The sequence below is a fragment of the Elgaria multicarinata genome, chromosome 13 (assembly GCF_023053635.1).
Source record: "Elgaria multicarinata webbii isolate HBS135686 ecotype San Diego chromosome 13, rElgMul1.1.pri, whole genome shotgun sequence".
Classification (NCBI taxonomy): Eukaryota; Metazoa; Chordata; class Lepidosauria; order Squamata; family Anguidae; genus Elgaria; species Elgaria multicarinata.
Genome location: NC_086183.1, coordinates 29,312,793 through 29,339,437, shown reverse-complemented (window position 1 = coordinate 29,339,437; position 26,645 = coordinate 29,312,793). Strand labels below are relative to the sequence as shown.

The following is a 26,645-nucleotide window of genomic DNA, read 5'->3' as shown; positions in this document are numbered from 1 at the left end:
CCAGAATAAAATCAGCAGCAGTGCAGAAAAAGAAATTTAAAATACAAATTTAAAACAGCAAAGTTAAAATTAATTTATAGACTGTTAAAATACTGAGAGAATAAAAAGGTCTTCACCTGGCGTCTGAAGATTATAGTGTAGGTGCCAGGTGAACCTCCTTAGGGAGCTCATTCCACAGCTGGGGTGCCACAGCAGAGAAGGCCCTCCTCCTGGTAGCCACCTGCCTCACTTCCTTTGGCAGGGGCTCGCGGAGAAGGACCCCTGAGGATGACCTTAGGGTCTGGGCAGGTACATATGGGAGGAGGTGTTCCTTCAGATAGCCTGGCCCCAAGCCGTTTAGGGCTTTAAATGTTAATAACATCACTTTGAATCGGGGCCCGGACCTGGACTGGCAGCTGAAGTTGGCTTTTTCACTTGAAAATGGGTCGGTTGGCAAATCATTGCCTTCAGAAAACAAGAGGCTTATTCTGCATCCCCATTCTGCTTACACATCACCAGAAAAAAGAGGACAAAAGAGATGTATTTGCATAAAATTTGCATATGCTGATTTATATGTATAGATGTAAATTTAGGATTAATTACTATAATTCATGCAGAAATAATGTCTTGTCGTATTGTGACCAGGTAACCTGTATGCCTACCTGTTCAGTCTGCTGTCCAAGTGCTATCTTTGGATGAGCAACAGGTTTTTTTCACTTTAAACTGGGCTTGGACTGGACTAGTGGCGGCTGGTGACTCTGATTCTGGTGGAGCAGTAAATCTATTCTGGGGGTTTGCCCAAACCAGCCAAAGGAGCTATCCAAGGCCCCAAACAGAATGGATTCACAGCCCCACTGGACTGGCGTGTTCTTCAAACAGAGGAGTGCCTTCAAATTGAGAATGGTTCTCTGGCAGCCCTTGAAATAGAGGACTGTCCCCTGTAAAGGAGGCCACGTGGTCACTCTAACACCAAGGGTTTATATTCCTCAGAGGCCCACTGTGGCTTTCCAATGAAATCATTGAAACTAGGGGGACCAATAGTAGGGAGAATTTGGCAGGTTCCAATTCTTCTTTTCACCCTTGCTAGACAAGTTTCCACAGAGAATCCTGAACGCCCCCCCCCCCTCGTCCTCAGGGTTCCCCAAAGAGGGGGAATGACAAGTCAAATTAAGCTTGTGATGCCATCCTTCTTCACGACAGGCAGAAATTCAGCAGGCTGAGCCTTCTCCCCACACCATGGCAGCCAGTGTTCTAGGAGCAGGCTGAGTGCTCACCCTAGTGGCTCTCTCTCTCTCTCTTTCTCTCTCTCTCCTGGCTTGTCTGTTAAAAGAAAACACAAGAGCTGTTTGCTTTCCACCCCACCCACTTTTTCAGGAAATGAAACTCAAAGCACTCCAAAGATCTGCTCCAGCAAGCTGTTGCAATAGTTCCTGGAGGGCATAAGAAGAAAAGGGCTGGGCGGTCTGCACCTGCAGGCATTAAGATGGCTTTGCAGCAGCCTATTTTGAATCCGGTGAGTGCAGAGAGAAAGGATGGCTGGCTGAGTGGGGCTCAGGAAGCTGCATGATATGCCAAAATCTACCCCAGTGTTGTCAGTGCTGGCTGCTGTCCAGGGTTTGGGCAGGATTCTTTCCTAGTCCTACCTGGACAGGATGGGGATCGAAATTTAGACTTTTTGCATGTAAAACGTTGAAACTTGGACCTTCTGCGTGTAAGGCTCAACTTACAGCTGCAGCTCTTCCTGCAAAACCTTTCGTGGTGGTATATGAAAGGATGGACATATATTTCCAATATGATGGTGTTCGTGCAATACCTAGCCTCTATAGACCCAGAGCTTTGGGGTGCTTCCAGAGGAGGCTTTTAGGACACTACTGCCCTGTCTCATTCATGGACTTCTGGGGTCGGGGGATCTAGATGTCGTCATCCTCAACTAGTAATCCTCCTGTGTTTTTCCCACGGCTTCTTCCTTCTTTTCTCTTACATGCCTCTCAAAATGGAAGGCGAGCCGCCCATAAGGGAGTGTTGCCAAGAATTGCAGAAAAGAGAAACTAAATTGATTAAGGGACTGCAGCATCTTCCTTATGGGGAAGGTTACAACAGCCGGGATGGTTTAGCTTGGAAAAAGGGAAGCTAAGGGGAGACCTGATAGAGCTGTACAAAATTATGTGTGGTGCGGAGAATGTGGAGAGGGAGACCTTGTTCTCCCTCTCTCATAATACTAGAACCCGGGGTCATCCCATGAAGCTGATGGGTGGGAGATTCAGGACAGATAAAAGGAAGGACTCCTTCACACAGTGCAGAGTTAAAACGATGGAATTCACTACCACAAGATGTAGTGATGGCCACCAATTTGGATGGCTTTCAAAGAAGGTTGGATAAATTCCTGGAAGAGAAGGCTATCGGCTATTAGTCCTGATGGCTATATGCTACCTCCAGTATTGGAGGCAATATGGGCAGGAGGGTGCTGTTGCACCGTGTCCTGCTTGTGGGTCCCTGGTCAAATGCTGGACTAGATGGAGCCTTGGTTTGATCCATCAAGGTTTTTCTTATGTTCTTATCTACACTACAACCCTTTCCATGTCTTGTTACTGCAAATGTTTTATATGCGTTCCCACAGCTAGTAGGTTGAATGGGGACCTTCTATAACAGGGATAGGCAACTCACTCTGCCGCAAAGATCATCTTCTTGGCTCGCCGCTCCGACCATGTTACTCCGCTTCTGAAATCTCTTCATTGGCTTCCAATTCACTTCAGAATCCAATATAAACTTCTCCTGTTAACCTTCAAAGCTTTTCACGGTCTAGCTCCTTCCTATCTCTCCTCTCTCATCTCACACTATTGCCCCGCTCGTGCTCTTCGCTCCTCTGATGCCATGTTTCTCGCCTGCCCAAGGGCCTCTACTTCCCTTGCTCGGCTTCGTCCATTCTCTTCTGCTGCCCCTTACGCCTGGAACGCTCTTCCAGAACATTTGAGAACTACAAGTTCAACCGCAGCTTTTAAAGCTCAACTAAAAACTTTTCTTTTTCCTAAAGCTTTTAAAACTTGATGTTGTGCAGACTTCTACTGTTACTTTCTACTGTTAGTTTTACCCTACCCTGTGCCTGCTTACCCTACCCTGTGCCTGTTTGCATTCTCTTCCCCTCCTTATTGTTTTACTATGATTTTATTAGATTGTAAGCCTATGCGGCAGGGTCTTGCTATTTACTGTTTTACTCTGTACAGCACCATGTACACTGATGGTGCTATATAAATAAATAAATAAATAAATAATAATAATAATAATAACCTACCCCAGCCAGCCGATATAGCCTCTGTGCTTCTTCATTCCTTCCTGTACTCCAAATCTGAGTTGAGTCTCTCTTTCCAGGGTCTCTTCTTGCCAAATCCAGGGCCTTGAGGCCAAAAGTGCATATTTTTAAAAACAGGATGCTGATTTTTCAAACTGAAACCACTATTTTTTTATTTTATTTTTATTTAACGATTTTTATACCGCCATTCAGCCAAAAAAGGCTCTCACGGCGGCTTACAAAAGTATTTCTTGACAGTCCCTGCCCACAGGCTTACAATCTAAAAGACATGACACAAAAGGAAAGGGGATTGGGAGGGAGGAGGAGGAGGAGGGGGGGAAAGGAAAGCAAATTCAGGCACTACAATCTTAGTTGCAAAGTTCAGCAGTTACAGTTGACACTCTCATGATAATACCTGCAATATTCAAAGATTTATAACGGTTGGGGGTAATTATGTTTGAGTACAGAACAAGGAAACAATGACCTTTATTTTTCGTCCCACAGTTCATACCGTTTACCGGCCCCATTTTTGGGGGCCTGAGTGAGGGGAAGATGATTATAATCCAAGGCCAGGTCCAGGCTCCTGCGAAAAGGTTTGCCCTGCCTCTACTTTGCATCACATTCAGTCTTTCAATAATCCTCTTGCCTTTTTCGATCCTTTCCCATCATACCTGAGCTGCCTTCAGTGACTGTAGTCCTTCTTCACCCTCTCTGTTCACTGGCTTTCCGTTGTTCTCCCAAATTAGACATTACTATCATTACAAATGAACCAGAAAAACAAAACCACAAAGCACATCCTAGATCAGCCTTCCTCAACCTGGGGCACTCCAGATGTGTTGGACTGCATCTCCCAGAATGCCCCAGCCAGTGGGGACTAGAACCCGGATCTCCTGACTCCCAGTCCAACACCTTAGCCCAGCCTTCCTCAACCTGGGGCGCTCCAGATGTGTTGGACTGCATCTCCCAGAATGCCCCAGCCAGCTGGCTGGGGCATTCTGGGAGATGCAGTCCAACACATCTGGAGCGCCCCAGGTTGAGGAAGGCTGTCCTAGATGGTATATAGCTTGGACCACCTGCTGGAAATTCAGTGTTATGGCTGTTCCACCTCCTTTGCCATTTTTTTTAACCTACTCAAGTGAATAAGCGGCTTGTGCCAATGTGGGGTAGTGGCTAGAGTGTTGGACTGGGAGATCCGGGTTCTAGGCCCCACTCAGCCATAGAAGCTCACTGGGTGACTTTGGGCCAGTCACGGACTCTCAGCCTAACCTACCTTACAAGGTTAAAACTTGATTTTGTTCTGACTTTATACTGTTAGTTTTACCCTACCCAGTGCCTGTTTACCCTACCCTGTGCCTGTTTGCATTCTCTTCCCCTCCTTATTGTTTTATTATGATTTTATTAGAATGTAAGCCTATGCGGCAGGGTCTTGCTATTTACTGTTTTACTCTGTACAGCACCATGTACATTGATGGTGCTATATAAATAAATAAATAAATAATAATAATAATAATAATAATTGTTGCTGTGAGGATAAAGTGGAGAGGAGAAGGATTATGTTCGCCGCCTTGGGTTCCTTGAGGAGGAAAGAAGGCGGGATATAAATGCAATCAATCAATCAATCAATCAATCAATCAATAAATAATAAATTCTGTGCTAGATTCTGCCCCAAATTGCTGTGCTTGTGTGCCTTCAACCCAGACGGATTTGCACCAAGCCACACGCAGAAACCGGAATTCTTGATTCCGACAGCAGTTCTACACATTATGCTCCAGCCAGGTTTAACAAACTTTGAAGCTAGCATAAGTTTTGGGCCTCCTTGGCAAGCTGGCATAGCTACAGGGACCCACTGCAAATGCCGCCCCTGCCCTGCCCTGCGCTCTCGTAATTTCTGTTTCCTGGCCCCAGAGCCGGATCTAGCCATCTTTTCAATTTACCTCAATTCCCCTGACTTCACGTCACTCGTGCGACTAGAGCCCTGTTGCTTGCAATGATGCTGCTCCAGCTGCGTAAGCCCACCAGGTAGGGTGGCTGTGTGTCCTCTTTTACAGAGAACAGTCCTCTATTTGGTGGCCTATCCAATTCTGATTTAAAGAGAAAGAGCCACAAGAACGGTGGTCCGTCCGCAACACCTGGGCGGCCGGAGGAAGAGGCAGGCAAGCAGGTTGCCTGCCCATAGTCTTCTGCGCTGTGGTGAGACGCTCTGCATTACTATTTAAATTATAATGCATTTGTCTAAATTTGCACCCGTACATATAAATGAACGTGAAGGACGGAAGCTCCAGTGTTGGCAGGGGAAACAGTTGCCAATGGAGGATGCCACCATGCCTTATGTCCACCTCCGCCTGAGCCAGGAGACCACAGAATGTTCTAAAGGCATTTGTTTACTAACAGGAACTGGCCGGTGAGATCACATTACGCCAGTCCTTTTACAACTTCATTGGCTGCCAGTCCAGGTCTGGGCCCGATTCAAAGTGCTGGTATTGACATTTAAAGCCCTAAACGGTTTGGGGCCAGGTTATTTGAAGGAACGCCTCCTCCCATATGTACCTGCCCGGACCTTAAGATCACCTACAGGGGCCGTTCTTCGTGAGCCCCTGCCAAAGGAAGAGAGGCAGGTGGCTACTAGAAGGAGGGCTTTCTCCGCTGTGGCACCCCGGTTGTGGAATGAGCTCCCCAGAGAGGTCCGCCTGGCGCCTACACTGTACTCCTTTCGTCGCCATCTGAAGACCTTTTCTCTCAGTATTTTAACACTTAATTTTAATTTTAATTTTACTGTTCTAACTCTGTATTTTAATCTTATATCAATTTTGCTGCGTGGTTTAATCCTGGTTGTGCTTTTTATACTGTATTTTGAAATTGTGCTTTTAACCTGTTGGTTGTTTTATTATGGTTTTAATTTTTGTGAACCGCCCAGAGAGCTTCGGCTATTGGGCGGTATAAAAATGTAATAAATAAATTTGTGGTAATTTACCTCACACTCATCACATACATAAAAATAGTACCTCATAATTCGGTGTTGGCTTTCAAGATACTGGAAATTTCAAAAAGCTTTTCTCCCCCTCTGTGTGCTGGTGTGAGGCTTATTTTACCGCTTGCCTTCCATGCAATATTTATTCTTGGTTTGATTATTTTATGGTTTTAACTGTTCATGCTTATAGCCTAGGTCTATAAGAAGTGAGCAGCTAGTTCCGTGTACCAAAGAGGACTTTGCTTCTTGAACAGCACCTTTCCTCCTCAGTGCCAGATGAAGAGGGAATTTCACCAGGTGCTACATGCATACAAATGACACCTGCTGAAATTCCCTTTTCTATGCCACTGTTAAAGTTACAAGAGCGTATTCTATGTCACTGTTAAAGTTACAAGAGCCCAGTCCTTCTTTTCAGATGGTCAGCCTAACATCAGCAGCTTGCATTAAGTCCCTTGATGAGCCATTGGGCCTGTTTAGACAACACGCTAAGCCATCATAGAATTATAGAATCATAGAATAGCAGAGTTGGAAGGGGCCTACAAGGCCATCGAGTCCAACCCCCTGCTCAATGCAGGAATCCACCTTAGCATCCCTGACAGAGGGTTGTCCAGCTGCCTCTTGAAGGCCTCCAGTGTGGGAGAGCCCACAACCTCCCTAGGTCACTGGTTCCATTGTCGTACTGCTCTAACCGTCAGGAAGTTTTTCCTGATGTCCAGCTGGAATCTGGCTTCCTGTAACTTGAGCCCGTTATTCCTTGTCCTGCACTCTGGGATGATCAAGAAGAGATCCTGGCCCTCCTCTGTGTGACAGCCTTTAAGTATTTGAAGAGTGCTATCATGTCTCCCCTCAGTCTTCTCTTCTCCAGGCTAAACATGCCCAGTTCTTTCAGTCTCTCTTCATAGGGCTTTGTTTCTAGACCCCTGATCACCCTGGTTGCCCTCCTCTGAACACTCTCCAGCTTGTCTGCATCCTTGAATTGTGGAACCCAGAACTGGACGCAATACTCTAGATGAGGCCTAACCAGGGCCGAATAGAGAGGAACCAGTACCTCCCGTGATTTGGAAGCTATACTTCTATTAATGCAGCCCAAAATAGCATTTGCCTTTCTTGCAGCCATATCGCACTGTTGGCTCATATTCAGCTTGTGATCTACAACAATTCCAAGATCCTTCTTGTTTGTAGTATTGCTGAGCCAAGTATCCCCCATCTTGTAACTGTGCATTTGATTTCTATTAGGCACCCCCAAACTTTGAGGTATGCCAAAAGTAGTTTTCAATCCCAATCCAAATGGTTACTTTTTAAAATCATTTTTTAAAAAGAGGTTGTGAGCTGCAATGAGGGCAATAAGCCACAGAGAGGCATATGCACTTCTGAAATATAAGAAAAATAAATGATAGCGTGGCTAGTTGCAAACATGGAGGGAGTCCCTGGGTTCACAAAGCAGGTGTAGAGAAGAGCGGGGGAAGCACCGCAAATCAACTGCAAAAATAGAGACATGCCCAGATGCTGGTAAAAATTCTTATCTTTAATAATTTCCTCAGTAGGCTCAACGTTTCGGATAAAAATCCTTCCTCAGGGGCTGAAGAAAGACGCGAGCTACTATAATCTAAAATAATAATATAATTGAAAAGTCCTTGACTTTTTCTTTCTCTTTTGGGTCGTCCCCACTGAGAGCTCCGTAGATAATACAGCTCTGGGCGGGGACTCCCAAAAGAGAAAGAAAAAGTCAAGGACTTTTCTATTATTATTATTATTATTATTATTATTATTATTATTATTATTATTATTATTATTATTTTATAGTAGCTCACGTCTTTTTTCAACTCTTGAGGAAGGATTTTTATCTGAAACGTTGAGCCTATTGAAGAAATTATTATTGTTGTTTTAACAGTTTTATTGTTTTCTACTTTGCTGAAGAAATTATTAAAGATAAGAATTTTTACCAGCGCCTGAGTGTGTCTCTAGTTTTGCAGTTCACAAAGCAGGCGCCATTTTCCTCACCCGTGAATGACAAGCCACATGTCTTCCACACAACTGTTAAAACGACAAGAGCCCTGACTTTGTTTTGCATTTGGCTGCGGATAATATTACTCAGCCGTTTCCAAATGCAATGACTTAGTTAGCAGGTATGTGTATGCACAGAAATGGCGTTGGTGACACAGCTAAGAAGTGAGGGGGCAAATTGCAACCATCTAACGTAAGCAGCTCATAACATTCCTTGAAATGGTTTATGTATGCTATGTATATATCACTTCATATCCTAAAATCTCTAAGCGGTTCCCAGTACATATATAGGAAAGGAAAGGAACCTCTCGTGCAAGCACTGAGTCATTACTGACTTTTGGAGGGATGCCAGCTTTCGCTGACGTTTTCTTGACAGGCCTTATAGCGGGGTGGTTTGCCGTTGCCTTCCCCGGCCGTTATTACCTTTCCCCCAGCTAACTGGGTACTCATTTTACCAACCTCGGAAGGATGGAAGGCTGAGTCGACCTGAGCCGGCTGCCTGAAACCAGCTTCTGCTGGGATCGAACTCAGGCCATGGGGAGAGTTTCAGCTGCAGAAACTGCTGCTTTACCGCTCTGTGCCACACGAGGCTCTTAATACATATATAACACTGTCCAAAAACAGTGTAAGAAAAATATAACTTAATAATTAAAAACATGACAATGATAAACCAGTGCCATTTCCTCAGGGTAACTTAGAAGAATTATTTAATGAGCTTAAACTGCTCTATCCCAAAGTCTAAAGGTGAGTTACATTGTGCCCTTTTCAGAATTTATCTTGCGCATAACCCTGTGTGGCTTGGACTGATAACGTATTCTGGTTATCAGTAGATACACGCCCAACTTTATTTTCGCATTTGCATGAGACAAAGGAGGATCGGCAATCCTTGACTTGATATTGACCAATAGGGATGACTTAGTGGATAAAGCGGCAGTTACGGGAACTCTGGGGCAAAGTGACCACGTCATACTTGAATTCTTGATTACAAAGGAGACAAAAGCTGAGTGTAGCCATACACGTACTCTGGATTTTAGGAAAGCTGATTTTAATAAACTCAGAACTACGATAAGTAAGGTCCCCTGGCAAGTGAGCCTAACGAGAAAAGGAGTGCAGGATGGGTGGGAATATTTTAAAAAGGAAATTTTAAGGGCACAATTACAAAAAATTCCAACAAGGAGAAAAGATAGAAGACAACGGAGGAAACCCATGTGGCTTCACAAAAAGCTTAGAGATGACCTGAAAACAAAAAAGGATACATATAGGAAGTGGAAGGAAGGCCAGGCTACAAAAGAAGAGTACAGACAGGTGGCATAGAAGTGCTGAAATGGCGTCAGGAAGGCTAAAGCTGAGAATGAGCTGAGATTAGCGAGGGATGCTAAAAGTATTAAAAAGGCTTTCTTCAGATACGTGAGTAGTAAAAGATAGAGGAAAGAAATGGTGGTTCAACTGCTTAATGAGGATGGCAAATTGATAACAGATGACAAAGAAAAGGCTGAAGTGCTCAATTGCTACTTTGCCTCAGTCTTCTCCCAAAAGCAGGTCTATGACCCCCCCTGGAAAAAGTGAAGCAGAAGTTGAGGGGGAAGGATTGCGGTTTGAGATTGATAAAGAAATGGTCAAAGAACACCTAATTTCCTTGAATGAGTTCAAATCTCCAGGGCCCGATGAACTGCATCCTAGAGTAATGAAGGAGCTAGCAGAAGAACTCTCAAAACCCTTGTCTATTATCTTTGCAAAATCATGGAAGACGGGTGAGGTGCCAGACGACTGGAGGAGGGCTAACGTTGTCCCTATCTTCAAAAAGGGCAAAAAGGAGGAACCTGGGAACTGCAGACCAGTCAGTCTGACATCCATCCCTGGGAAAATTCTGGAGCAGATTATAAAGAAGTCAATCTGTAAACACCTTGAAATCAATGCAGTGATTACTAGAAGCCAACATGGATTTGTCAGGAACAAATCCTGTCAGACTAATTTGATCGGGTAACCTCCCTTGTGGACTGTGGGAATGCTGTGGAAGTCATATATCTTGACTTCAGCTAAGCTTTTGACAAAGTGCCACATGACATTCTGATTAACAAAGTAGCTAAAAGTGGGCTAGATGGAACAACTATTAGGTGGATTCACAGTCGGCTACAGAATCGGACTCAAAGAGTACTTATCAATGGAACCTTCTCAAACTGGGGAGAGGCAACGAGTTGGGTACCGCAGGGCTCAGTCCTGGGCCCAGTGCTCTTCAACATTTTTATTAATGTTTTGGATGAGGAGGTGCAGGGAACGCTGATCAAATCTGCAGGTGACACAAAATTGGGTGGGATAGCTAATATCCTGGAAGACAGAAACAAACTTCAAAGTGATCTTGAATGGCTGGAGTGCTGGGCTGAAAACAACAGAATGAAATTTAATAGGGATAAATGCCAAGTTCTACATTTAGGAAATAGAAACCAAATGAACAGTTACAAGATGGGGGATACTTGGCTCAGCAATACTACAAACGAGAAGGATCTTGGAATTGTTGTAGATCACAAGCTGAATATGAGCCGACAGTGCGATGTGGCTGCACGAAAGGCAAATGCTATTTTGGGCTGCATTAATAGAAGTATAGCTTCCAGATCACGTGAGGTACTGGTTCCTCTCTATTTAGCCCTGATTAGGCCTCATCTAGAGTATTGCGTCCAGTTCTGGGTTCCACAATTCAAGAAGGATGCAGACAAGCTGGAGCGTGTCCGGAGGAGGGCAACCAGGATGATCAGGGGTCTGGAAACAAAGCCCTATGAAGAGAGACTGAAAGAATTGGGCATGTTTAGCCTGGAGAAGAGAAGACTGAGGGGAGACATGATAGCACTCTTCAAATACTTAAAAGGTTAGCACACAGAGGAGGGCCAGGATTTCTTCTCGATCCTCCCAAAGTGCAGGACATGGAATAATAGGCTCAAGTTAAAGGAAGACAGATTCCAGCTGGACATCAAGAAAAACTTCCTGACTGTTAGAGCAGTACGACAATGGAACCAGTTACCTAGGGAGGTTGTGGGCTCTCCCACACTGGAGGCCTTCAAGAGGCAGCTGGACAACCATCTGTCAGGGATGCTTTAGGGTGGATTCCTGCACTGAGCAGGGGGTTGGACTCGATGGCCTTGTAAGTCCCTTCCAACTCTGCTATTCTATGATTCTATGATTCCAGTTCGTCTAAAAGCAGGTGCCTGCTGAAATGGAATTTGCACAATTGCAGTTCCTCATGTCTCCTTTGCTCAGGGCACCTCACTAACCATCGGTGCCCCCTCCGGAAAACCTCCAAGGTATAACCAAAAGGTGCACAAGCCACACAACTGCTATAGTGTAAGAAAATACAATCAAAGAAGGGGTGAACAGTTATAACAAATACAAGTTTCTTACACCAAACGGAATACGTCTCGCACCACCAATAATATCATGATTGGTTTTTCAATTTGCTTTGGGGGGATTTTAAAACTTTTATCTATCATGATTTATTTTCAGTGTCTCTGATGAAGCAATTTGGGAGAACAGGATTTTTTAAAAACCGGTAGCCTGTTAAAGGATTAAAAACCATTGATGAGGCTATTTTGTGTCTTAACGCTACCGATTTATACCGTCACCACATCACATTGTTTTGTTTATTAGGTTTAAACACTGATGAGACTTTTTCGTGTCTCCACCCTGTAGATTATTATTACAATGGTATAACTTTGCATTTGTGTATAACTCTCTTGTTATCTGCTGTGATTGCTTGTGTTGTATTTTTGTTCCTGTTATAAAACTTGTGTTTGTTATAACTGTTCACCCCTTCTTTGATTGTATTTTCTTATACTATAGTAGTTGCGTGCCTTGTGCACCTTTTGTTTGTATCTTGTTTATATCAACCACTGCCTTCTCTGTTTATGCCCTCCGGGCAACCTCCGTGCGTCTTCGTCGCTGCTCTTTCCAAACCAATCCACTCTTCCTGCATAATGGGGGTCTCCACTACGGTCAACCTCCTCCCCAACACCATCTCCTTCTGCTGACTGGCTTCGGCCCTAATGTCCCCCTCACATTTCAGTTTCGCAGTTAATCTCGTGTGCTTGAACGGCGACATTGCCTTCCACTTCAACCCACGGTTTGATGAAGGCCGGGTCGTCGTATGCAACACACAGCAAAACCACCGCTGGGGATCTGAGGAGCGGGCCTTTAATATGCCCTTCCAGCCAGGTTGCTACTTCGAGATGATCATCAGCGTCAAGGGCCACTGCTATCAGGTGAGGTGTAGGTAAGGTTAAAAAAAAAAAAGTGTGTGTGTGTGGGAGTAGGATTCATTCTCTTCTTCCCTCCACGCTCCTCCTCATGTAAAGAACCAACCACCGGACCTTTGCTTTGTATGGAAAAGAGGGCAGAGCTGTGGAGAAAATATAGTAGGTTTTGTTTGGCCTTGAGGTCTAAACTTTTAATTTTTAATTTTCTGAAAATACAGAAGAAATGCTTCATGAGTTGGCTCTGCTTCATGAAAGTTTATGCTTTGATTAGGGCGCAATCCATGTATAGACAGAAAAAAGCCCTACAACTCGCTGTAGGACCGCACCCTAAATTGGTTAGTTTTTAAGGCTTCACAACTTTTTGTTTGATAGCTGTCATCTAGTGGTTGGAACCTCTTGTTTTTTCAAGAGTTTTCTTCACCTCCCGGTTCGATTCTTTCTCTAGGTATCGGTCAATGGCAATCATTTTGTGGAATACAGGCACCGTGTCTCTTTCCAGCTAGTCCAGATGTTGCAGGTCAGCGGGAATATCTCCTTGAACTCCATCAGCTTTGGTGGAACTTCTGTAAGTTGTGCGTTTTCGTCTCGCTCAGTGCCAATTGAAATTTAAGATGGATTTTGTAGCTTATCATGTGGAAAGCAGCCATTTATAAATCAAATGAAACTTCTTGAAAACATGGCAATCTAATTTTACAATGAGGCGACTTGGCAACTTTTGGACAGGCCTTTTCACCATAGGACTTTGTTTCATCTTCATTCTTCCCCAACTTGGCTCCCTCCAGATGGGTAAGACTTCAGTTCCGCCAGCTGGCTGTGGGATTATGGGAGTTGTGGTCCAATTCATCTAGAGGATCCCAATTTGGGGATGACTACTGTAGAAGCTACAGTGACCCTGTTCAAATGACATCCTGAGCCACAATGGTTAAGCATTTTGAGCTAAACACATTATGGTTTAGCGTGTCATGTGAACCATGACTTAGTATGTCATGTGAAGAATTCCTAACCATGGTGGCGGCACAACCACGGTTTAAGCACGCTCACTAATCATGTGCTGCAAAAGGAGCGTGTTCAGAGGAGGGCAACCAGAATGATCAGGGGTCTGGAAACAAAGCCCTATGAAGAGAGACTGAAAGAAATGGGCATGTTTAGCCTGGACAAGAGAAGATTGAGGGGAGACATGATAGCACTCTTCAAATACTTAAAAGGCTGGCACACAGAAGAGGGCCAGGATTTCTTCTCGATCCTCCCAGAGTGCAGGACATGGAATAACGGGCTCAAGTGACAGGAAGCCAGATTCCAGCTGGACATCAGGAAAAACTTCCTGACTGCTAGAGCAGTATGACAATGGAACCCATGACCTAGGGAGGTTGTGGGCTCTCCCACACTGGAGGCATTCAAAGAGGCAGATGGACAACCATCTGTCAAGTATGCTTTAGGATGGATTCCTGCATTGAGCAAGGGGTTGGACTCGATGGCCTTGTAGGCCCCTTCCAACTCTGCTATTCTATGATTCTATGATTCTATGCTTAGCAGCCTAACCATGGCTTAGCGTGTTGTCTAAACAGGCCCAATGGCTCATCAAGGGACTTAATGCAAGCTGCTGATGTTAGGCTGACCACCTGAAAAGGAGGACTGGGCTCTTGTAACTTTAACAGTGGCATAGAAAAGGGAATTTCAGCAGGTGTCATTTGTATGCATGCAGCCCCTGGTGAAATTCCCTCTTCATCACAACAGTTAAAGCTGCAGGAGTTGTACTAGAGTGACCAGATACTAAAGAGGGCAGGGCTCCTGCAGTTTTCACTATTGTGATGAAGAGGGAATTTCATCAGATGCTGCATGCATACAAATGACACCTGCTGAAATTCCCTTTTCTATTATTAATTAATAGAATTTATTAATTTATAGCTTTTGGGTCAATAGTGCGCCCAGGTTTTTTTTCCTTCCCAAACTGAAAAAGCAGGCAGTTCTAGAGGGGCAGGTGTGCATTTTTTTTTTAAAAAAAACCTCATTTCTAGATATATTTCTCTTGTGTTTCAGGCGCCACCTCCGTACACCCCTTCCGCTAGCATCCCTCCTGCTTACACGGCCATCGCAGCCACCAATGTAAGTAGAACCTCTGTGTTTCTTTGCCTCCCTTTTGTTTTCAAAACCAGGAAGCGTTGGGAGTGGCAGAGTTTATTAGCGTTGGCTACCTTGTGTAGTAGCTTTATAGCTTCATCCCACGTACCTGTTTCCCTCGAATTACCCCCTACAGTGTTTAGCTGTCGTTGTTGTTATTGCTAGTTAAATCACACCCTGGGCGGCAGCGCTCCTAAGATCCTTTGCATACCTGGAAATGGGTTTGGGGGGCGGGAATGTAAAAAATCATTTAAAAAAAATGGATGACCCAATCCGATTCAAATTTGGTATGCTTAAAGCTCTCCTTAATATCTCTTACTGTGCCAATTTTGATGTCTCTATCTTTACAACTTACGCAGACGTAAGCATTTGTTTAATTTTTCTTTAAACATATCAAATCCTGCTCCTGCGCCCCCCAGTGGCTGCTCGGAAAACAACAAGTGATTCGCTCCAAAAGTAGCACCAAAATCGGTCGGTTCTTTTGCCTTTGAAGCACAATTAAAGCAGGATGCATGGGAGTACTTCACAGACAAAGCAGATTATAAACTGGAAAACTTCAGAGTCCTTCACAATAAAAGCAGATTATAAGCTGGAAAACTTCGGAGTCCTTTGCAGGCAATTCACAGTGACTGCACAGTATAACGCTGGTGTGATAAAGCTCCTAATGTATCACGTGCTTTACTGCATTCACTTTCACGATACACTGCAAAGGAGGTCACCAACTTCCTTATTTTTCAGATAAGTGACTTGTTCAAGGTCATCCACTGAGCTCCATAGAAGCTTAAGAACGTCAGAAGAGCTGGATCAGGCCTAGGGTCCATCTAGTCCAGCACTCTGTTCACACAGTGGCCATCCAGCTCTCGACCAGGAACCCCCAAGCAGGACACAGGTGCAAAAGCAGCACCCTGCCCATGTTCCCCAGCAACTGTAGCACATCTAGCATCCCCAATAGATGTATGTAGGCTTGAAGACCTCCAGTGAGGGAGAGCCCTCCTCAACACCCAAATAATGTCTTGTATTGCCACTAAGAAGTTTCTCCTAGTGTCAGTGCCGGATTTAGAAGCAAGCCAAGTAAACCATGGCTTTGGCCCTGATGTCACGAGGGGCCTCTAAATATGCTGATGACGCTCTAAGGTTTTAATAACGCAGCTTCAAACCACATTAGCTGCGTACTGATTGAGAGCATGACTTCAACCATGAGCTTGTGAACTGGACTCAGGCAACGCATCTCTTCTCAGCCCCGGGTCTCCGTCCCTCTGCCTTCAGCAGCCAACACTGAACTACAGTCTGGAGCGAAATATTCTGAGATCATTGCAAGTGTCCATGTCCTCTAAAAGACGAATCTCTCTGCCCTTGCAGGTCGGCATGATGTTTTCCCAGCCAGGCCTTGCGCGGCATAAGGTTTCTGTGAGTATCTCTCTGCGGCTTTGTGGAAACTCCCCAGAGCTTCTAGGTCTAGAGCAGTGGTTCCCAAACTTTTTCAGGTCACCGCCCCCTTGGTTCCACAAACTCATGCCCAGCGCCCCCTACCCTACACTATAAAAATCATTATTCAGAATAGCGGTTTTCAACGAGCCACTAAGGAAGATAATAACAACAAAATTCAAAACAGTAACAATTAATTGAATATTTATTCAAAATCCAAAGCACCCACTGCAGGCTTGCCGAGGGAAGGAAAAGAGAGCGAATGCCTCTGTTTTGCAGCCAGCGTGACGGGGCATACCAAGCAGGGTATGTCTCTTCATTAGCGTTTTGGTGCTTTTGAAACATTTCAATTCACCGTCTAAAGGACTCTTCTTAAACAGTACTAATACATGTGCGGATTCTTCCCCTATATGGTTTGGGACCAAACTACCTTCTCTCATAAAAATGTCCCTGGGTGTTATTTATTTATTTTATTTATTTTATTACATTTATATACCGCCCCCCAGCCGAAGCTCTTTGGGCGGTTTACAACAATTAAAAATAGTAAACATTAAAAGTACACAAAATTTTTAAAAAACATAAAAACAGTATAAAAACAACAACAGTATCCATTTAAAACAACAATTCTGGGGGCCATTAAAAACAAACTTAACATTATTAAATGCTGCTTAAAATGCCTGGGAGAAGAGAAAGGTCTTGACCTGGCGCCAAAAAGATAACAACGTTGGCGCCAGGCGAGCCTTATCGGGAAGATCATTCCACAGTCGGGGGGCAACCACTGAGAAGGCACTCTCCCTTGTTGTCATCCTCCGAGCTTCCCTCGGAGTAGGCACTCGGAGGAGAACCTTAGATGTTGAGCGCAGTTAAGACCTTCTAGAGAGGCGCTTCTCAGAAAAGACCACCTTGAGCGCCCCCCTGCTGCCCCTTTGCCTCTTAGCGCCCTCCTATGCAATCCCACCGCCCCCAAGGGGGCAATACCGCCCACTTTGGGAACCACTGGTCTAGAGGAAAGAAGGCTTAAATGGTGGCTTGCTCTGGTTGCCCAAACAGCAGCAAGTGGGAAGTCCGTAGCGCCGTGGAAGGGCAGCCTCGCTCCCTGGCAAAGTGCGGAGAACGCAGGAGGGCTCCAAGCGGAAGATGGAGTGCTCTGGGCCCCCTCATAAAATTCCATGAATGAGGCAGGGTAACAGCCCAGTACAAGCCTTGTCTGGAAACACTTGTGGAAGGGAAGCAGGGTTGGTTGGGTGGACAGTTTTGGGCTTACTGGCCTTTTTATTTATTTATTTATTTTATTAAATTTATACACCGCCCCATAGCCAAAGCTCTCTGGGCGGTTTACAAAAGTTAAAAACAGTGAACATTAAAAAGTATACAAAATTTAAAACCATCAAAAACATAAAAACAACAGTATAAAAGCAACAGTATCCATTTAAAAACAACAGTTCTGGGGTCTGTTAAAAAAGAAGCAAACTTTGTACTGTTAAATGCTCTTAAATGCCTGGGAGAAGAGAAAAAGTCTTGACCTGGCGCCGAAAAGATAACAATGTTGGCGCCAGGCGAGCCTCATCGGGGAGATCATTCCAGAATTGGGGGGCCACCACCGAAAAGGCCCTCTCCCTTTGTAGAGAGGAGCACATATTTCTCCCTCTTCCCTCCCCATACACTTTTCCTTGTGTGTCATGTCTTTTTTTTTTTTTAAGAATGTAAGCCTGAGGGTAGGGACTGTCTTCTTTATTGATACATTGTAAGCCGCTCCGAGAGCCTTTTGGCTGAGGGGCGGGATAAAAATACTCTAAATAAATAAATAAATAAATAAATAAATAATATTTGTTCCTGAAAGATTTTTGTTGATGTGAGCAGCATCAGAGAATGGCCTGACAACAATCGCCTCAGATCCCTCATGCCTGGATCCAGTTCCAGCGGAGAGCCCCCTTCTCTCCTGGCTACCGACTGTCACTGCTGAGTGGGACATCGCAGGCGCACTCGGCGCAGAGCCTCGCCCAAGTGCTCACCAGCTCCCCCCATCCCCGGTCGCTCGGTAGCTGCCTGCCCTGGCTGCTGAAATTGCGCATTTCCCTATCTGCATTAATAGTGGCCGTAAAGGCCCCATTAACACAAGGGTAAAGCATTTGCTGTTGCATTAACACTGCACTCAACATCTAAGGTCCTGCTCCGAGTGCCTACTCCGAGGGAAGCTCGGAGGATGGCAACAAGGGAGAGGGCCTTTTCAGTGGTGGCCCCCCCAACTGTGGAACGATCTCCCCGACGAGGCTCGCCTGGCGCCAACGTTGTTATCTTTTCGGCGCCAGGTCAAGACTTTTCTCTTCTCCCAGGCATTTTAACAGCATTTAACAACGTTAAGTTTGTTTTTAATGGAGCCCAGAACTGTTGTTTTTAAATGGATACTGTTGTTTTTGTACTGTTTTTATGTTTTTAAATTTTGTATACTTTTAATGTTTACTATTTTTAATTGTTGTAAACCACCCACAGAGCTTCGGCTGTGGGGCGGTATATAAATGTAATAAAATAAATAAATAAATAAATAAATAAATAAAGAAATTAACGGGACCTTCGCGGTCGCCATTAACACAGAGGGGGAAATGTGTGGTTTCGGCAGCCAGTGTGGGCAGTGCTGAGGGCTCGTCAGGGCCAGCTGAGCCACAGAAGAGGCTCATTGTGGGGGCAGACCACAGTAGCAATGGGTCACAGTCCACAGAGGCAGGCACAGGTAATTTCGCTCACCCCTACTGCTGTGTCCGTCTGAGGGAAAGGCAGCAGCAGGCAGGTATCCCTCCCATCATGCCTGGATCTGGATGAGGGTATTAGAAGGAGAGGAAGCCACAGCCCTCCCACTGTGTCCAAAATGTGTTTTTCCCACCCCGTCCCTCCCTCCCTCCCTCCCACTCACCCAATTCCCTTTCCTTTAGGTTTTTGGCGGGGTTTTTTTTTTTTTTAGATTGTAAACTGATGAGCAGGGACTGCCTTAAGAAATATCTTTGCAAGTTGTCTTGGGAGCCTTTTCGGCTAAAAAGACGGGATAAAAATGCTGAAATAAATGAAATAATAAATAAATCTTCAATTGTGCTTAATCCCCCCTTCAGCATCTCAGAGGTACTCAGATCTATGCTTTGGTAATATGCAAACTTATTTAAATCAACTGATCAGTTCAAAGCCAAATGATTAGTCATTTGGCTTTGAACTGAAAGATTTTAACCTGTTGGTTGTTTCATTATGGTTTTAATTTTTGTGAACCGCCCAGAGAGCTTCGGCTATTGGGCGGTATAATAAATAAATAAATAAATAAATAAATAAATAAGAGCTAAAAATCCTCTAGTTAGTTGACAGACCTGAGGAGAAGTGTTCAGTTCATTTATTCCATGTTTCTCATTCATCGTGGCCAACACTCTCTCTCCGAAGTAATTAAATAATAAGGGCTATAGTTCTTTGCACATTAAATTATTGCTTTCCTTTTCATTCTTTCTTTGCAGATGAAGAAGAACAAGAACGTCCAGGTGTGTGGGTTAAAATTTGGGGGCAATATTGTAGCCCACCTAATTTAGATAAGGCAGACCGGCAGGGATCTGGTCTGGACTGCATTTTGGTGCTCGGTTCTGTGATCTAAGATATAACAAGAGCCCTCTCTGCGTTTTCATCTCTTCTCAGGGCTATACTGGAATGACCTTGACCAATCCTGTGAGTATCTTTCTGTCCTGTTGTTATGTCTCTTATGTCTCCATCACTGGACAATTTAGAAACTGGTCTTGTTGGCCATATTTAGAGGAAGGATGCTTATACACACACACACACACACACACACACACACACACACACACACACTTCCAGCTTTGTTCAGGTGACACAGACATTTGTGTTAACATCAGTGCGTCCATTCTCCCACTCTGATAGAAGCTGGTTCAATGCAGGGGAGGCTGGTGGCTTGGATGTCAGTGGGCGTTGAATCCACTCCGGGTTTCAGTCAGAACTGTGGAGCACCTTGAAAAAGATTTGAGCTCTCCCTCTCAGAATTGTCATGAATTTCTTTGCTGGGTGGACTCCCTGAACACATCAATCACTGTTGCAGGAGCACTTGCCCCGGGTTCTTAACGCAGAAGTGGTCAAATCAGAAGCCCTCCAGTTTCCTGGATTTTTCTTTTCTTATCTTCATCCTAGATGACTTCAACGTTGGGGCGTGTGTGTGTGTGTGTGTGTGTATTAATCTTCCTTTGTCTAGCTCAGGGGGAGGCAATGATTTTTGGCCCTTGAGCACATTTGGCAGTTTGAGAAAATGTCCTGGGCACCACCACAAAATGGCCGCATTGCAGATGAACGCATTGGGCTTCAGCCACCTACCTTCATTTCCTAAGAATGTCTCTAAGCTTCTTTGCGGTTAGCCCAGGGGAAGTCATAGGAAAAGAAGATGGGAGCAGCAAGGGCCCTCCCTTTGCTTCGAAATGATCCCAACTGCCAGTAAGAAACTTTTGTTATTTTAAAGTGGTAAAAATAAATAGGATAGGTCATCTTGGTGGGTGCCAGGAAGGGTGTCTGAGGGTACCCACGGGCACCAAGTGGCCTGCCTCAGGCCTAGCGGCTTCTCCTGATGGACCGTATCCCTTTTGCATTGTTATTTCCAGGCTGTGCCATTCCAGGTTGCTATCCCAGGAAACTTCACTCCATTTCGCAAGATCATGATTGTGGGGAATGTGTCTCTCAAAGCCAAAAGGTGCGTTTCCAGAGAAAACACGATTCTGCAAAACCTTTCTACATTCAGTTATCTTACGAAGATCAAACTTATCAGGAAATATGGCTGCAAGAAAGGCCAATGCTATTTTGGGCTGCATTAATAGAAGTATAGCTTCCAAATCACGTGAGGTACTGGTTCCCCTCTATTCGGCCCTGGTTAGGCCTCATCTAGAGTATTGTGTCCAGTTCTGGGCTCCACAATTCAAGAAGGACGCAGACAAGCTGGAGTGTGTTCAGAGGAGGGCAACCAGGATGATCAAGGGTCTGGAAACAAAGTCCTATGAAGAGAGACTGAAAGAACTGGGCGTGTTTAGCCTGGAGAAGAGAAGACTGAGGGGAGACATGAGAGCACCCTTCAAATACTTAAAAGGTTGGCACACAGAGGAGGGCCAGGATCTCTTCTCGATCCTCCCAGAGTGCAGGACATGGAATAACAGACTCAAGTTAAAGGAAGCCAGATTCCAGCTGGGCGTCAGGAAAAACTTCCTGACTGTTAGAACAGTACGACAATGGAATCAGTTGCCTGGTGAGGTTGTGGGCTCTCCCACACTAGAGGCCTTCAAGAGGCAGCTGGACAAGCATCTGTCAGGGATGCTTTAGGGTGGATTCCTGCATTGAGCAGGGGGTTGGACTCGATGGCCTTGTAGGCCCCTTCCAACTCTGCTATTCTATGATTCTATGTCTGCAGGTCCAGGATGCTCAGCGTGTGGTCCTCCAGCCGTTTTGGCAACTACCATGATCCGTCATCATTGGCTGTGCTGGTTAAGGATGGAGGGGAGTTCTAGGCCGAAACATCTGGAGTGCCAAAAATTGTCCATCCCTGCCTAGGTCAAGCTACAGCTCCTTGCAGGACATTAATTCTTCTGCAAGTTGACCCTGTGGCGAAAAGGATCAAGGATTGTCCTGGCATTGGAGAGAGCAGAGTTCAAATCACTATTCAACCATGAAGCCCACTGGCTGATGCTGAGCCAGCGACCATGTTAAGAAAAATCTTGGCTTACCGTGAACAAGCTGCAGCACGCTCACGCCTGCAGCCATTTGCTCCTGCTAGTGTGAGCAGCTAAAACAGAAGTAGAAAGCTTTCTAGGACATTCAGTCCCTGGATCCTGGGTTGTTGCTTCCAAACAAACCACGAATCATAATCCAAGAACTAACACAGGTTTGCGATCCTGGCTCTTGGAGCAGCTGCCATGCAGTCAGTCAACCAAGATAGCCCCTTACAGTCTGAAGACTTACAATCTAAAAAGACACCACAGGCAAGGAAAAAAAGGATGGGAAGGGAAGAGGAAAAAATAAAGTCATCAGGGCTTGTGAAACGGCTCCACTACCCTTCTGATCATCCTGTGTACATCCCGTTGGAATGGCTGATGGGGATGACACAGACGCAGGTGGAGCGGAATTTGATGAGTTCTTCCAGGGTACCTATTCAAAAGAGCCTCGTGTGGCGCAGAGTGGTAAAGCAGCAGTTTCTGCAGCTGAAACTCTCCCCATGGCCTGAGTTTGATCCCAGCGGAAGCTGGTTTCAGGCAGGCGGCTCGGGTCGACTCAGCCTTCCATCCTCCTGAGGTCGGTAAAATGAGTACCCAGCTAGCTGGGGGAAAGGTAATAACGGTCGGGGAAGGCAACGGCAAACCACCCTGCTCTAAGGCCTGCCAAGAAAACGTCAGCGAAAGCTGGCGTCCCTCCAAGAGTCAGTAATGACTCAGTGCTTGCACGAGAGGTTCCTTTCCTACCTATTCAAAAGCCACTTAAAAATAAACTATGGCAAGGAGATGGCAGGGGTGGGCGGGCAGGCGGGCTTGAGTCTCTAAGATCTATGCTGGGTTAGAAGTACTCTTGGGCTGCTTTGAACCCCACCGGCATCAGTAGTGTCACCTCCTTCTGTCCAGCTTCCATGTGAGTGAGCAAAAAAGCCAAAAGGCAAGGGATGCAACCAGGTGTGTCCCAAAGGATTTATTATTGCCGACGCGTTTCGGACTAATTTGAGTCCTTCATCAAGGCAATCTAAAGGAAATTTTAAGAAGATAGTTTTTTAAAAGTAGGGTTTGTAAAAGTACAATCATAAACACTCATATAATATACCTTAAAACAGTTTTCTAGAATTCATTGTGGTGGGACAATGTTTTAAGGTATGTTGTATGAGCATTTATGATTGTACAATTCCCTACGTTTGTAAAACTGTATCTTTTTAAAATTTCCTTTAGATTGCCTTGATAAAGGACTCGAATTAGTCCGAAACGCATCGGCAATAATAAATCCTTTGGGACACACAGCTCCTAGTTCCGTGCCTTACCTTTTGGCTTTTTTGCTCACTCGTTATTCGGGGTTTCCTTTCTCTTCCAGCTTCCATGTGAACCTGAGAAACACCATGACTGGCAACATCGCCTTGCATATCAACCCCCGACTGAAGGAGGGAGCGCTTGTCCGGAACACGTTTAGCAACAGTGCTTGGGGGTCTGAGGAGAGACACATGTCTGCCATGCCTTTCTTCCCTGGCCAGGCCTTCCATGTAAGACACAACTTGGTAAAATGAGTGTTTACAAGCTTAGGTAGCCCCTGCATGAGATTCCATATACACAGAAGCCTCTTACAAGAGTCTCTGTGCCAATCTCTCTCCCAGGAGAGCTGTTTTCCAGCCTTCTCCTTGCCTCCTGCTTTTTTTTGGCAGAGATAAACAAATTGCTCCCAGCACCTATCTTCTTGTTCTGACCCTGGCTGCTTTCCCCTGTTCTTCAACTGCAGGCAAGAACAGCTGGAAGAGAGAGTAAATAGACCTTTGGTCTGATCCAGGAGGGGTATTTTTATGTTGTCACAACAGGGTTACTGGCAAACATTTAAGGCCATCTATTTAAGCATCACCTCAAACAGAGACTCGTACGTAGCTAAGAAGAGACAGAGGCTGGATTTTTCTTGGAACACATACCAGAGACCAAAGCTTATGAATAATCTTTCACTCTTCCCCAAAAACTATGGGGCTAGGCATCAAAGCATTTTCAGCACCCTTACCAACCAAACTGGTTTCCAGAATTTGTTTTTTGGGAGATCAAGAGAGTTAAATTAGTATAAAACTGATACAATTTGTGTAGTCTAGGTCTCTATGTCTCTTGCAGGGGGTGGATCAGTATGGATTAAGAACTCCAAGTAAAACAAAAATCTTTTGTTTTCTGCCACTAGATGGAGATCGCCAGCCAGAAAAATAGCTACCAGGTGATGGTGAACGGGATGGTGATATTCGATTATGTCCATCGAATCCCTCCAGGACAAGTGGACCAACTGGAAATAGGTGGAGATGTGACCCTTTCTTGTGTACAATACTGACAAATCTCCACTGTTCTTACATGCCATTTTTATTCAAGCCTCTTGTGGAGAGAGAATACCAAAGGCATGTCTACAGATGCCTCTGGATCACTGCTACTTCAAAGCATCTGTCATGCACAGCTGACTTGCAAAATCTAAAATTGATTGTGGCTTCTTCACAATGAACCCTGGGAATTATACTTCTGAATTTCAGAAAAATTGCAGCCATCTTCTGCTAAACTTGTTTAAACTTGATTTAAATTTGTAGTGTAAAGTAGCCAGGCAATGGATAATCATTTCTTACTCAAACTCAAACATTTTAGTTCCTTCTCACACCCTTTCTCTTGGTCACAATTGATACAGTTATGTCAATAATGCCCCGTTTGCCTCTATGGTGGGAAATAAAGTACATTCCAATCAAAATAAAGATGGAATGACAGTTGAAACCGCCATCTTCAATAGTACACTGTATTGCACAATTTCAGTCTGAACACACTTTATAATCAGCCATAAAAGAAAGGTGCATAAATAAAGAGATGCAATTAATAGTCACTCTCCCACTAAATGCCACAAATGCCCAGCCGTCTATTTTCAGATGATTGCATGTTAGGAAAGACATCACTCACTTCAAACAAACTCTCTTCTACCAACATCAAATATAATAGGCTTTTAAATAACCATTTGCTTGGTCACCTCTAGGGAATAAAAGATGTCTCCGGGTGACCAGACAGGGATTTTTTTCTTAACTGGAAGGGTATTAGTTCTTTTCCCCCCATTCACACCAACCATCCTTGTGCCACAAATGAACAACAAAGGTACATGTGGGCTGGTGGACTAGATTCTTCTGATAACTTCCTCACAAGGCTAACGTAACATTGGTATTGCAGGCACATCACACAAATGCTGCAGGCACCGAAATCGAAGTAAACGTGTAAGATGCCAATGTGGTAAGCATAGGCTTTGAGAATGCAGTACACCTTGAAGTGGAATAAACATATAGATCAAGTGCGGTTTTGTTTTGTTTTATTCTGCCGTACTGAAAGAGTGAGGCCTGATCATTACAGGATATGCAAGTGCTGTGATCTAAACACCAGGTGACAAAAGCCAGCTCCATTTCAGTTTCTTACTGCACCTTACAGCCAGGGTCTCCGCAGTCCCAACACTGCTTGAGCTACTGTGTGTAAAAAGCACCTGGTGGGCCTATTGGCTGTTCCAGCTAGGTGTGTACTGGAGGTAGTTCTATCTGGATATCGGGCAGCAGGTTACAGCTGGTAATGATGTCTATCTTGTCTGCGACGCCTCGCAAATCCTCCAGGACAAGCCGGATGTTATGCGAGGCGTTGATGATGCCGTTTTGAGAATTATTGAGCTGCCCGGTAATGGCTCCAATCTCTTTGATGGCTGTCTGGTACACTTGCTTGACAGTGCTGCTGACATCATAGTATAAGCGGGCATTACTCTCAATCAGCTTCTGCTGCAGCAGGGTGCTGTAGCGACCGCGGTGTCGGATACGAAGGGCGGGCTTCTCTTCAACCGCTGTAGGAGAGCCCAGATCGTCATTCCTGAAAACTACCAGTGGAGGCAAATCTGGACTGATCAATGTAGATGTTGCTTTTGGCCCAAGGGGACTTGCATCTTCTTCGTCTGTTTCAGAAGCTTCTCCAGCGACTTTCACCCCATAAAGGCTGGGGAATGAACCCTGAGGCACAGAGGACAGGTAAACCTCTTCCTCTGAATCAGTCTCTGAAGCTTCTCCCTGGACTACAGTTTTATACCCTGGGGCCGTCATTATCCCATCACCTTGAAGGAGGAGGTAGTTTATAGCTGAGAATCTGGAAAGAAAAGAGAGAGGCGAGAATAAACTCAAATGAGAAATCCTTACATTCTAAAGAAGTAAAACATGTCCAGGCAGTGTTGTTAAAAAACAAGAACTGCTTCAAGATCAGCATCCTGCCTTCCCAATATTGGGCACCCAGAGGGCAGATCTATCAATAAGCATCAGGGAACCTCTCCATGAATCCTCCCTGTTCAAAGACAGTGTCTGTTTAAACTAGAGCCAATGAAAACCCACAAGAGGAGACGTCTCTCTCTCCGCAAAACCCTCCTGGTGCCCTTTGCAGGGGCTTCTGCCTAACCCAGTCTTTCCCAGCCTAGATATTTTTTTTAGCTTACAACTCCCATCATCCCTGATGATTGGCCATACCGGCTGCGGCTGATGGGACTGGTGGTCCAAAATATCCCGAAGGCAGAAGGTTGGGGAAGGCTGCTCTTGTATGGGGGGGACCCTCTCATGCCCCCCCCATACAAAACACCCCCCCTTGCCATTCCTTTCCAGAGCGGCCCCAACACCCGCCCCACGCCAGCTCCCTTTCCCAAATCCTGCTCACACAGCCTGACCGTAAGAGCCACTGCTGTCAATAGAGCCCTGCAACCCAGAAAGCATACACAGATTTGCATAATAATAATAACAACAACAGCAATAAATATTGCCTCCAACTAGCCCCGTCTCCTCTTTCTCAGGCACATACCTAAAACTCAGCTCACCCCGTCTTATCCAGGAAGGAGAGCTTCCGCCTCCCTGAGTCAC

At 45.1% G+C, this 26,645-nt stretch overlaps 2 protein-coding genes across 3 annotated transcripts; one reads left to right on the top strand and one right to left on the bottom strand.

Annotated features, from left to right (window-relative positions):
* Nucleotides 1-1,414: 1,414 nt before the first annotated feature.
* On the top strand, nucleotides 1,415-25,064 carry LOC134408119 (galectin-9-like). 2 transcript variants are annotated; one of them, XM_063140223.1, is made up of 12 exons: nucleotides 1,415-1,492; nucleotides 3,770-3,858; nucleotides 12,289-12,484; nucleotides 12,924-13,043; nucleotides 14,516-14,581; nucleotides 15,956-16,003; nucleotides 19,510-19,533; nucleotides 19,685-19,714; nucleotides 20,653-20,741; nucleotides 23,105-23,270; nucleotides 23,936-24,044; nucleotides 24,946-25,064. In XM_063140223.1, the coding sequence occupies exons 1-12, from the start codon at nucleotides 1,463-1,465 to the stop codon at nucleotides 25,020-25,022; spliced, it is 1,044 nt and encodes a 347-aa protein (XP_062996293.1). In that variant the 5' UTR covers nucleotides 1,415-1,462; the 3' UTR covers nucleotides 25,023-25,064. The 2 variants fall into 2 exon arrangements, with proteins under 2 accessions (XP_062996293.1, XP_062996294.1); XM_063140224.1 differs by having other exon boundaries at nucleotides 23,936-25,064.
* Nucleotides 25,065-26,645, bottom strand: BLOC1S3 (biogenesis of lysosomal organelles complex 1 subunit 3). Its single transcript, XM_063140225.1, has 2 exons — nucleotides 26,587-26,645; nucleotides 25,065-25,890 (listed from the first exon to the last, which is right to left on the bottom strand). Exon 2 carries the CDS (start codon nucleotides 25,845-25,847, stop codon nucleotides 25,275-25,277), a length of 573 nt encoding a protein of 190 aa, XP_062996295.1. The 5' UTR covers nucleotides 25,848-25,890; nucleotides 26,587-26,645; the 3' UTR covers nucleotides 25,065-25,274.